The 12,228-nt window shown below is 37.2% G+C and overlaps 2 protein-coding genes across 2 annotated transcripts in view; one reads left to right on the forward strand and one right to left on the reverse strand.

Moving 5' to 3' along the window:
• Positions 1 to 5,791, forward strand: part of slc25a26 (solute carrier family 25 member 26) — a 78,724-nt gene extending 72,933 nt beyond the window's left edge. Inside the window, exon 10 of the mRNA XM_079843811.1 lies at positions 5,333 to 5,791. Within this exon, the coding sequence (XP_079699937.1) occupies positions 5,333 to 5,429 (97 nt within the window). The 3' untranslated portion in view covers positions 5,430 to 5,791. The remainder of the gene's footprint in view (positions 1 to 5,332) is intronic.
• Positions 5,792 to 8,794: 3,003 nt separating this feature from the next.
• lrig1 (leucine-rich repeats and immunoglobulin-like domains 1) overlaps positions 8,795 to 12,228 on the reverse strand; it is a 40,756-nt gene continuing 37,322 nt past the window's right edge. The window contains exons 17-18 of the mRNA XM_079843999.1: positions 11,514 to 11,789; positions 8,795 to 11,260 (exon numbers count right to left, since the gene is read on the reverse strand). Coding sequence (XP_079700125.1) covers positions 11,073 to 11,260; positions 11,514 to 11,789 — 464 coding nt within the window. The 3' untranslated portion in view covers positions 8,795 to 11,072. The remainder of the gene's footprint in view (positions 11,261 to 11,513; positions 11,790 to 12,228) is intronic.

Here is a 12,228-nt window from a genome sequence, read left to right on the forward strand (position 1 = left end):
ACTATATATATATGTATATATATTTATATATTGATGGGTGTTTATTATGTTCTGGGGTATCTTATTCCAAATGCAGGCACATTTATGTTATATTTATATATGTTATAATCTTACTAGGTTACAGGTTTGGTTTATTATCGTTCCGATAATCATTTTGTGTCTGTATATGCTTAATTAGTCACAGTACTAACGTCGGCTTTAAGTTTCATTTTCATTCTATTGATGGTCAGGACTGGTATGTCTTGCCGGTGAGTGACTGTAAACTGGCATTGCTAGTAATTCAGATCAAAATTTAATATCACATGAATGTGTAAATTCATTAGTTAATTCTGGTGTTTGTGTTTCATTGCAGGTTTACAACCGAACTAGCTAAAACGAGCTAAATAATGTCACTAGTATCCAGCTGATAGGCTAACGTAGCGGGAGCATTCAGGCTACCAATGTTGTGGATAATTATTGTGTATACATGCGCAATAAAAGCTCATAAAGTGACTCGAGTTATATCCGCCATGCTTGTCCTGAAACCCTTCCAGTGGGGAGTTTATTGAGCTATAGCAGGTAGCTTAGTAGAGAACTGGACTGTATGACTGTACTGTAACCCTTAAATGTCCGTCTAGTTTGTACTTGCTGTTGCTAGCAACTGCTTTCTTCACGTTTTGAAATATTTTATTAGGTATTTAAACGCAAAGCTTCAACTCAAGTCAATATTTTGTGTCTAATTATTACTTTTGTGGCAAGTAGATGTGTAATAAGTGCTTCAGGGTTTATTCTGCGATAACAACCAGCTGAATGTACATTATCCCTTACATAATGCTGCGTTTACACCATGTCATAATTACCATAGTCCTTTTGTTTGACATTGTGGACATTCTACAATATGTGTTATTTGAGTTTGAATGTACTGTTATTGCATTATTAATATGAATAATGACACTGGATATCACAAAATAACTGCTTAACTACATTTTACTGCTGAAGCCGAAGCCATTTTGAATGATTCTCTGTGACATTGCAGTAAGTAAGCGTAACAAAATTCTACAGTAATTCTTACATGGAGTGAATGCACCTTTAACTATACTGGTTGCTTTGTATGTTATTTATCAGAAAATTGATATTTTTTACTCCACTCTAATCGTATATAATCAACACTCACTCTTTCTTCAGAAAATATCACAAATATTTTAGTAGTTGTACAAACTGTACAAAGTTCCTGCGATGCATATTTGTGTTTTCCGTTGCCGAAGATAGGGTCAGAACTGACTCAAAGCACGCATGCAAGGTTTCACGTTTCTCTTTTAGTGCATGCTCTGAAATGCCAACCCCACGCAGCACAGACAAACTGTCAGAATGCGTCCTTGCTAATTCGTTCCAGGATGAGTGTGTTTGCTCACAGGTCCGCACACACATGCTCTCTCTGACATAGCATCTCTCTGTAAAACACATGATCCCAGCAGAAGCATGCTGAAACGTCGAGTTCTGCGAATCACTGGAATAGTCAAGAGATCCCTGACATGCTTGGCACCTTGTACAGCTTTGCAGTTGACAAAATTGATGTATTAGAGGTTACACCGCTCGTGACCTTATTTCTAATTTTAGATCCAGCCCACCCCCACTTTCCGACCACCATTATCCCCCACAGGTGTCACACTGAAGGACTTGAGGAGGCTGATCCCAAATCAGTCCGTTTGGGTGGCTTTTAACGGGGCGTGAATGTTGAATGTAGGGTGAGCAAGACATGGATTTCAGCAACTTTCAAGAAAGACCGAAAAGAAGAAACGGCGAGAAGAGTTGCGCAAGATGAAACAAAACGAGAAAGGAAGCAGAGGGAGCCCAAGCACGAGAGTGTTGGGGGTGTGCTGGGAGCTCGAGGGACGTGTGTGGATGTCATCTGGCCATCAGTCATGCGGAGAGGCCCCAGAGGGCCAGTGCTTATACCAAAAGCAGCTGCGTGGAAAAGAGCCTTAGGAGACTACAGTACTTTCATAGCCTGTCGCATCCTCTAACCTCTCCAACATCAACAACCCCTACACTGCACATTCCTGCTCAAACGTTCCGTAATCTATCAAACAACACACTGTCAGCTGAGAAATACTGAATACTTGTGTTATCGAGCATGACTAATGTTTTATTGTATGCTGCTCTGTAAATTTAATCCAAGTTACATCCAAGCTGATGTTGATGTAGCTTCTAGTTTACAAATGTTCTGACTAGCTGTCAATTCCACATACATTATGTTAATTATATACACGTACACATATACTTTGTGTGTGTGTATAATTTTTTATGCTCACCAGCCACTGTGGCTAGTGGTCATACTAAGTTACTAGCCACTCAGCATTTTCAATTTGGAAGCAGATATTAGGCTGCTGTTAACATTCACTTAACACAACTGACTGTGTTTACGTGAATACTCGGCAAGACTGGCATTTTGACAATTTTGTGTGTATTTGACTAAGCGCAATTAGCAGCGAAAAATAACTCAGTTTAGTACTGAGAGCGGCTTTATGCGTGCACAAAATTTGCGGGAATGAGTAAAATTGTACACAATCCCATTCCAAAATTCAAGTCCTGTAACACCAGCAATATTCAATATTCAAAAATAAATGATTGAGTGAGGGGAGGCGGGTTTGTGTGTCAACTCGCTGTCGGAGAAATAAGAGAGCGAGAGAGCGCAGCTGGTATCGTGAATCTCTTTTTCAGGAAATTAGTATTGGAAGCGTTTCAGATATTTCAGGATCGATATGTATCGAAAAATTTATATTTTTGACACTACATTGCACTTACAGTGGCATGAAAAAGTATGTGAACCGCTTGCAGAATCTGTGAAAATGGGAATAATTTTAACTAAATAAGAGGGATCATACAAAATGCATGTTATTTTTTATTTAGTACTGCCCTGAATAAGATATTTTACATAATTTTTTTTTACATATAGTCCACAAGACAAAAAAATAGCTGAATTTATTAAAATAACCCTGATAAAAAAGTTTATGAACCATTGATTCTCAGTGCTGTGTGTCGTTCCCTGGACGATCCAAGGCTTTTTTTGTTTGTTTTGTAATGGTTGTTCACGAGTCCCTTGTTTGTCCTGAACAGTTAAACTGCCCAATGTTCTTCAGAAAAATCCTCCAGGTCCTGCACATTCTTCAATTTTCCAGCCTCTTTTTCATATTTGAACCCTCTCCAGCAGGGACTGTAAACAACTCTTCTGTTGTTTCTGAAGGGCAGTACTAAATGAAAAAAAAATTATATTTAAACAAAATAAGAAGAATTTGGACATCTTCATCCTGTTCAAAGGTTTTCACCCCCTGGCTCTAAATTTAGTTAAAATTATTCCCATTTTCACAGATTCTGCAAGCGGTTCACATACTTTTTCATGCCACTGTAGTTTATTATTTCAGATGCCTTTTTAAAAGACTACAATTGAAAACTGTATAAATTATATATAAAATTCAACCCACCAAAGTGGCTAGAAGGAGTGACAGCTTAACACGCCACTGTTGAAATGCACTTGCATTTGGAGGGTTGGCGGGCGTTAATGTCAAGCCCTGTACATGTACATTTGCAAGAAAAAGTATGTGAACCCCTCGCAGAAAATGTGAATAATTTTAACAAAATACATGTTCTTATTTTAGTACTGTCCTGAATAAGATATTTTACATAAAAGATGTAAACATACAAAAATGAGCCGAAATTATAAAAATTACCTTGTTCAAAAAATGTATAAACCCTTGATTCTTAATACTGCATGTCGTTACCTGGATGATCCACAACTGTTTGTGAGTCCCTTGTTTGTCCCGAGCAGTTAAACTGCCCAATGTTCTTCAGAAAAATCCTCCAGTTCCTGGAAGTTTTCCAGCATCATTTGCATATTTGAACCCTCTCCAGCAGGGACTGTATGAATTTGAATTTGAAACACTTATTGAATTTGAAGATCAAGGTAAATTGTACTTAATTTGTCTTCCTGGAAACATGGAAGTATCGTCTGTTGCTTCTGAAGGGCAGTACTACAGGAAAATAAAATGATATTTAAACAAAATAAGAAAAAATTGGATATCTTCATCCTGTTTAAAGGTTTTCACCCCCCAGAAAAACAAGGGTCTCTAGAAAAACTATCACAAAAAAAGTCCATGATCATCTAGGTGATGACACACAGTATTAAGAATCAAGTGTACATAAACTTTTGAACGGGTCATTTTTATAAATTCAGCTATTTTTTTTTGTCTTGTGGACTTTATGTAAACATCTTTTATGTAAAATATCTTATTCAGGACTAGCCTGGGAAAACCCAGACAACTTCCGGCAAATTTAGATTTGCTCTGAGAATGGTCTGGTTTTAACCAGGCTAATTCAGGACAGTACAAAATAAAGTGTGTGTGTGTGTGTGTGTGTGTGTATAATGTATATATATATATGTATGTATGTATGCATGTATGTATGTATGTATGTATGTATGTATGTATGTATGTATGTATGTATGTATGTATGTATGTATGTATGTATGTATGTATGTATGTATGTATGTATGTGTATATATATATATATGTATAGTATGTATGTGTCATACATGCATGCATACATACATGCATGTATACACTAAAGTTAAAGAATTTGGAGATGGAAAGATTTTTTTTTAATGTTTTTGATTTTTGGATGTATTTTTTATGTAATTGTGAAGCTACATTTTCAGCATCATTACTTCAGTGTCACAGTGTCCTTTAGAAATCATTCTAAAATGATGATTTGCTGCTCAATAAACATTTCTTAATATTATCAATGTCGAAAACATTGCTGCTTGATATTTTTGTGGAAACCAAATGCCAAATGATATCATTTTGATAAAAAAACAAGAGTCATTCTTTTAGGAATCAGTTGGATGACACTATTCACTGACTATGCTGGTTGTGCTGTTTGTTTTCAATCAGTAGAAATAAACGGCTCATAAAAGTTCTTTGTTCGGGGATCGGACTACACTGGTTATGCTTGTTTATGATTCATTAAAAAGAAAAAAGGTCATAGTTGTATACTTATCACTCCATTGGCATCATTGGGTTCCAGTATTTTAAGTTAACATACACCAACAATTAAAAAAGAACTCTGAAGGAATACAAAATGGATTGCTGTGGATCAGTGATGTATGAAAACGAATGAAAAAAAGAACAATATCAGTGATTTACTCCTGTGCCATAATAATGTCTTAGAATTATCTTCATTTAGGGGCTTTTCTCAGCAAACATTGACATGTTTTAATCAGGATTACTCAACATATTTTGTACCGGTTATTCTTATTTTCTAACTGTTGCTTTTGTATGTTTTGTCGTCATGTCTAAAGGCTGTTCGCCGGCAGCATCCCCAGAGTGACGTTCATCAGCATGGGAGGCTTCATTTTCCTCGGCGCATATGAGAAAGTGCGCCGTACGCTTTTATAAACACCCTCTTCATGGAACAACAGTGTGGGTCGGTTTGTACTGGACCGGTTTCCCTGACTGCAAAACGAGGTCAGAGACCAGAAGCAAACCAGCTCTACAGATGAGTGGAGGTTGGTCAAATCTGACTGAGAAACGCACCCTCTGTCCCAGTTTGAACCGCTGGTCTTGAGGGCCACGGCTAGGACACCTGGTGCCTGGATAAAAAGATCACATAACACAGAGGTTTGCATTCCTGCTCATCAGTGCACAACAGATTGAGTTTAACAGCCTGAATTCCACTTATGTTGCACCACAGATCGGGTTCAAACTCAAGTGTCATTTTTGCAACCCTATGTGAATCGATTAAAAAAGTATTTTTACACAAACTGCGCTGGTCTTTTATGTACTTAAGTCATCTATGCACTAATTGGTAACAAGTTAAAATGCGTAACCGATATTATTCCAGTGGATTATCATTACCTACATGTCGAGTCTAGACTTTGATCCCCGAGCTTAAGCTAGTCGCTCTACCTGCTTCACTATTATTAGCTGAAAAAACACACGCAAGAGTCGAGCAGAATGACGAGAAAGACAGATTAGTCCACAGGTGTGAATGTTTGTCTGACCTGTCATGAAGCTTGGGGCACAAGTACAATACGGAGCGTTTGACTGAAGCAACAGTGGGCCGTTCCAGCCCTGCGGGCTCTCAGTCAACAGCCACCTTACACTGGTATGTGCTTTCTGTCCAAACATAGACTCCAAAAATACAGAAGAATGAGCTTAACAACGAGAGATTTCTGTGATTTTGAGTTTTTGGCAGTAAATTGGTCAATTAAAATCACAAAAGCGCACCGGAATGGGTAACAGGGTTGCAAAGTTGAACATAAGCTAGATTACTACTTGAGGACTAGCAAGTTTGAGGCCAAATGCATTTCCTTTATATATATATATATATATATATATATATATATATATATATATATATATATATATATATATATATATATATATATATATATATATATTAAAAATAGAATACGTTAGAAATAGAAATATATTTTTTTTATGTAAAAAAATGGAATTTCCTGAGAGTCACAACCTTATTAAACATTCCATAAAAAAAACAATATCGCACACAATATGGTGGCTAGACCCCCGGGTGTACTCAATTTTCCGTGTTCTGTTCCATCTCACGCACAGTTCCACAGCATGGAGACGTGTTCGGCGCATGCGCACTATCTAGTGGACTTTTGTTTCAAGCGCTCAAACCATTGCATATGCAACGTTGTACGTGCACTAGTGTTGTAGTACTCGAGACCGGTCTTAAGACCATTTCTTGATGGTCTTGGTCTTGTCTCGGTCTCGACTGCATTTCTCCTCGGTCTTGTCTTGGTCTCAGACTTAGAGGACTCTGGATTTTATCTCAAGACCAGTCAAGACCACAACTGCAAGGATATCACTAAATTGCCGGTGCATTGTCTGATTTAACATCATTAATGTGATTTGATGTAAAACTTACAGCTTAAAATGCAATCAATAGCTTCTTTGTAATGTGATTTCTTGTGTTACTGTGCTGCCGGGTTCAAAATCAATGCAGCATTGTCTCAAATAATGCCCAAAATTAATATAAATGCCCACAAAAATCAGAGATTTAGTTTTTTTTATATAACATAGATTATAATTAAGCAATATCGCAAGAGAGCTGTTTTCATGAATATAAGCCTTTAAACCAATAAATGGTGGCTGTTATAAAAACATTTATAAAAACATGACAAATGTATTCAAACATACATTAAATATTGAAGAATTAAAATATTGAAGTAATGATACAATGAATATGCAATATAGTACATGGCAAAATGCTCCATGACTAACGAGTTAATGAACATTGAATGTTTTTTCTGAGGTAAATGTGATGTTGTACGGGACATTGTTTACACGCTATTGACGTCTTTCCGCAGTTGACACACTGATCGAGCGATTACATGAGACATGATACGGATTTAAGTTTTACTGTATCTTTCAACATACCTTCTGATGTTCATCCATGTTCATTTTATGCTGTAACTAGTAATAAAGCGAGGGGTTTGTTTGAATTTCGTTATAAAATTGACAGAATTTGAAAGCTGAGACGTTCATTGCGTTAATTACGTTTAATTTCCTAAGCAACAAAGAACAAAGCTTACGCCACGTGTCCATCAAGCGTTTTTAGCCAGATGAAAAAGCTAGGCGCTCTGCTGAAAACACCTAGCTGTGGGCGCTTGAGAGTGTTTTGGCAGAACAGTTTTTTTTTTCAGTTGAGATGCTTTGCTTGCTATGATACGGAATATCAGCGGAAGTGTTACTAGTATCTTATTTCTCAGATAGTTGGTTTCTGTATTGATTCTATATAATATTCTATAAATGTCGATACAATGTAAAGTATTTGCTCTGGCTCTTGTTTTAAATGATTTTGTTCTGTTATTATGCTTCTTGTTTTCATCTGTTGACTTTGTACAAGCAGAATGTTGCGTTTGGTCGGTGCTGTATATGTCCCGTCCCTCCTCCACTGTGATTGGACAGCTGAGTAAAAAGTGACAGTAATGAACGTTCTTCAACCCTCGGCGACCTGAGCGCTTGTGAAATAGATGCTTGTTATGCTAATGCCGTTTAAAAAAAAAAAAAAATTGGAAAAATATGCCAGCCGCGTGAAAAAATGCTTTGGTGGACACATGGCCTTATTGTTGTTTATTGGATGGGAGGTTAATTCATCCATCAACTGAAAACAGCATGGGCTAAAAGATTGATTCTTTTTCACTTTTTCTTAATCAATCAAAGATATTGGTTCATCAAAATGAGAATCGTTTAAATTGAGAAATCGATATTTTATAAAACCCAGCCCTATTACAAAGCAATTAAAATTACATGACATTTTGAAGTAGAAAAACTGAAATTGTATTTTCTTGTTAAAAGTTACTCCAATAATCTTTATTCACAACTTTCGAATAATAATTTTACATTGTAATTATGATATTAAAAGAAAATGGGGGTTTGTGCTAGACTGACAAGCCAGACCCACATCAAGATGTTGGGTCTGGAAACACACCATTGGCAGGGCTCAGTCCGAGGGGCGGGATAAACGGTTGTCTTTCGAATTCCCTCTGCACGCAATAGGATAGCGCTACAACCAACCAGAGCAAAGAAGAAGGTGAAGCGGAGCTAGTTGATAGATTAGACTTTTGCTGGATCCGGTAGGCAAAACTCCGAACACATCTTCCTTTCTTAAGAATGACTTCAATGCTGTTCTTTTCTCAAAGAAAAGCTTAACTCCAAGTCTTCCAGAGTCGCGGCCAAAGCTGATTCGAAAGACCGCTGTTCGTCGTAATAAAAAGACAAACAAGAGGGTATAAAAGAGCAAAATGTGACTTTAATAAACACCTGCCATTTTGACACTTCAACAGTTTTAGCCATGTGGGTGAACAGCTGTGATTAGAGTTCATTTCAATAAATTAATCAGGTATGAAACAGGGTGACCCACACATCTGTAGAGTTAACAGATAAAGAGCTAGTGGGGTTCTTCACAGAGCTAGATTACACACAACCAGTTACCCACCACCAAAGCACTGCTATGGTCAATTTCAACTTTTGGGGGTTAAACTGGCATTTGCTGTAATCTAACTTTATAAAATGTCCCCCTAGTTTAGTAGTAGAGTTGTTTCACTATTTGGCCTAAAAAAAATAAAAATAACTTGGCTGCTGACATGAACCAGTTTAGCTCAGGCTAATAAAGACAATATGTAGCTTTAGTCAAAGACTATGAGAGATTAGCTGACAAAGGGTTCACTTATTCCCGCTTTTCCCTTTACATGAAGACATTCAGTGTGTTTGAAGGAAGACCCTGAAGGCCAGCACACACAGCTTGAGTTTTTTAGAGAGACACTCTTTCCCTTTCGTGATTTGGCAGCATTCGACTTTTCTGTTAGCGAAGCGTCACTGTTAGAACAAATCTCCCTAAATGTAGTGTTTTTGGATAATTTGTTATTTTCCCCAAATATGTTAAAAAAGGCGGTCGACAAATACATAAAAAAATTCAGTTCAAATCCCACAGGGAAGCAGCTTTTGGTGCCACGTACCTTTGTTAACGGAAAAGCCTAGATTGCATCAGAATTTCAGGGTGTTTAGAGTCCTCAAAGTGCTTACATTTTCCCTTATGCCAATATTTGTTAATTTTGCACCATAATGAACCTGAAAATACATTGCAGAGCTTTTCCTTCATCACAGACCAGAACACAAATATATTCTGACAAAGGAATATTCCAGGTTAAACACCAGTTAGTGATGACCAATACAATCCTCGTCTTTGTTGTCTGTCCATAGACTGCTATTAAATGCCTTTCTGTACATACAAACTGAAGTATGAATTGAAATACATTTTTTTTTGGTAAATGACACAAAGCCATAGATGTTGTGGGGAGAAATTAATTTTACGATTACATTTATGCTTTTATCCAAAGCAACTTTAGATTTCCCACACTTTTTACTAGTGATTTTTCATAATTACTCCAATATCTTACAAAAGAGAGAATTTCTTGCCAATTAAACATTTCAGATATATAAATTTAGAAAAACTTAAAGTACCGTTCAAAAGTTTGGGGTTCGTAAGATAAAAAAAAACCATAAGGTCGCTATTCTTACCAAAGCAAATAAATACAGTAAAAACAGTACTAAAATAGTTACAAATACAGTAAAAAAGTAATATTGTGAAATTATTGCAATTTAGCTTTCTCTTTTAATATATATTTTAATATATTTTGAAACCATGATACATTTTTTTAGGATTCTTTGATGAATAGAACCGTTATATGAAAAGAGCATTTATTTGAAATATACGTTTTGTAACATTGTCCCTTTTGATCAATTTAAAGCTTCCTTGCTGGATAAAAGTGTTAAAGCCCTAGCCCTAAAAACTAAAATATTACTGACCCCAAAAACTTTTGAACGGTAGTGTTTTTCTATTCACTATAGAATGGAAAAATTAGTCCCTGATATTTCCAGGTTTCCCTGACCATGGGAACCCTGTATCTTATTCAACCTAGAATATTCCTTTAAGACGGCCTATTATGATCATCGGGTTGTTTAAACTTCATGAAAAAAATTCCCATTTGTGAAAGGAAAAGTGTACAGACATCTCCCAACAAAAAACTTGGATTCTTTGATCTTGCAATAAGGCACTGCTTATAAAACTGGGAAAAGCAGGAGAGATCTGTAAAAAACAAAACAAAAGAAAGAAAAATAAAATATAACCACTCTGATCTCACCATGCAGCGAATAGAGTTAAACACTCTTTTGTAAAAGTTCTAGAATACATACATTCATATATTCATATATGAAAACTCTTATGTACAGCTCATAGCCCAAAGTTATAGCACTCTGTCATACATTTTGCATGCGTCAAATGCAAGTCACATTTCTGAAGTGTGAACAAAGCCTCCCTGAGGAGGATTATATCTATATACATTATTAACGCTCGCATGGGACGCCATCATCCCACTCAAGCTTCGCCTTCAAACTCCGGACGCCCCTATTCTGCATTCAGATAGACGGGGGCAGCTTTGTCTGTGCCCCTCAGTGTGAGGTAGCAGTTCTCAGTGCAAAAGGATTAAAAAAACCAGTGATGGTGCGGTGTTAGTCACTGGCCCGCCCGAAGGATTCGCTCTCGCTTAGGGTGGCATCGGGCATATGTGCGTGTCCGTTGGGTAATAGAGTCTGTGTAAGCTCGGACCCAATGTCACAGTCCCCAGACAGGAGCTTGACTGGCCGATGGTAGGTCTCTTCAAGTGAGGGAGTTGTGTCTGACCTGTTCACCAACAGTCCTGAGAGAGGATGAGAGGAATTAGAAAAGAAGTGAGGTCAAACACTAATCTAGTTAGGAATAGTATCGCTGTATTAAGCCAACGTGAAAGTGAAGATCATCAACCTGACATATATCACTCAGAATGTGTGTGTTCGCCAAGCGATGGCAGTAATAATGATTTATGGGGCATGAGTGAGTCGTCTTAAATTTATGGCTATCTAAAACACAGCCACGAAGGAAAGAATTGATGAATCCGTTTCTTCATCACTCACCTTTTCGGTCGTTGTACTGGTGCGATGAGGGTGATATTGTCACCCTGTCGTGGTTGGTGGGGAAGATGGGAGTTTGACTGTCTTTCCTGACCCCATTGGGTGTGCCATTGCAGTGTGGTTCACCAGTGCTGTGGCTGGTGAAAGTCGACGTCTGGTGTGTCTGCTGATACTCCAGGCCTGAAGGGGGCGCCATCCCATGAGGGAAGTAGTTGCAGTGTTTGGAGTAACTTGTACCGTTTTCCAAGCAGTCTGTACACACGACCGGCCCATCATAGCCTGAAGCGAGAGAAGCTTGTTAACCTATGTTGTTATGCAAAGATCATTTAAACGGACACCTTTCAAATTTGGCATGACACGAAAATCCGCCTATTTATTCATCTATTTTGTAAATTAATGTTATAGATCTTATAGTAAACGATTCATCCATTCCTCTTTTTTCTTTTTTTTTTTTAAACAAATCAAATTTATCTCGTAATGTTTAATCAAAACTTGATCACTGGAAAACCTCTCTAGTTTTGTATGCAGGACTTTAAGAAAGGGGTGGTGTTTAAGCTACTAAATGATTAAAGCGGTACTTCAGCGTGGAAAGATGCATGTGTATTTAAATTTGGGTCATTTATGTAGTAGAAATGTGAAATTATTTTTGAAGTTGGTGCCTTCTAGACTGAGAAAAGCCAGAAAATTTATTTTTGGCTCATATGGATGAAAGACAACA

This window comes from Gobio gobio, assembly GCF_949357685.1.
Source record: "Gobio gobio genome assembly, chromosome: 19".
Lineage (NCBI taxonomy): Eukaryota > Metazoa > Chordata > Actinopteri > Cypriniformes > Gobionidae > Gobio > Gobio gobio.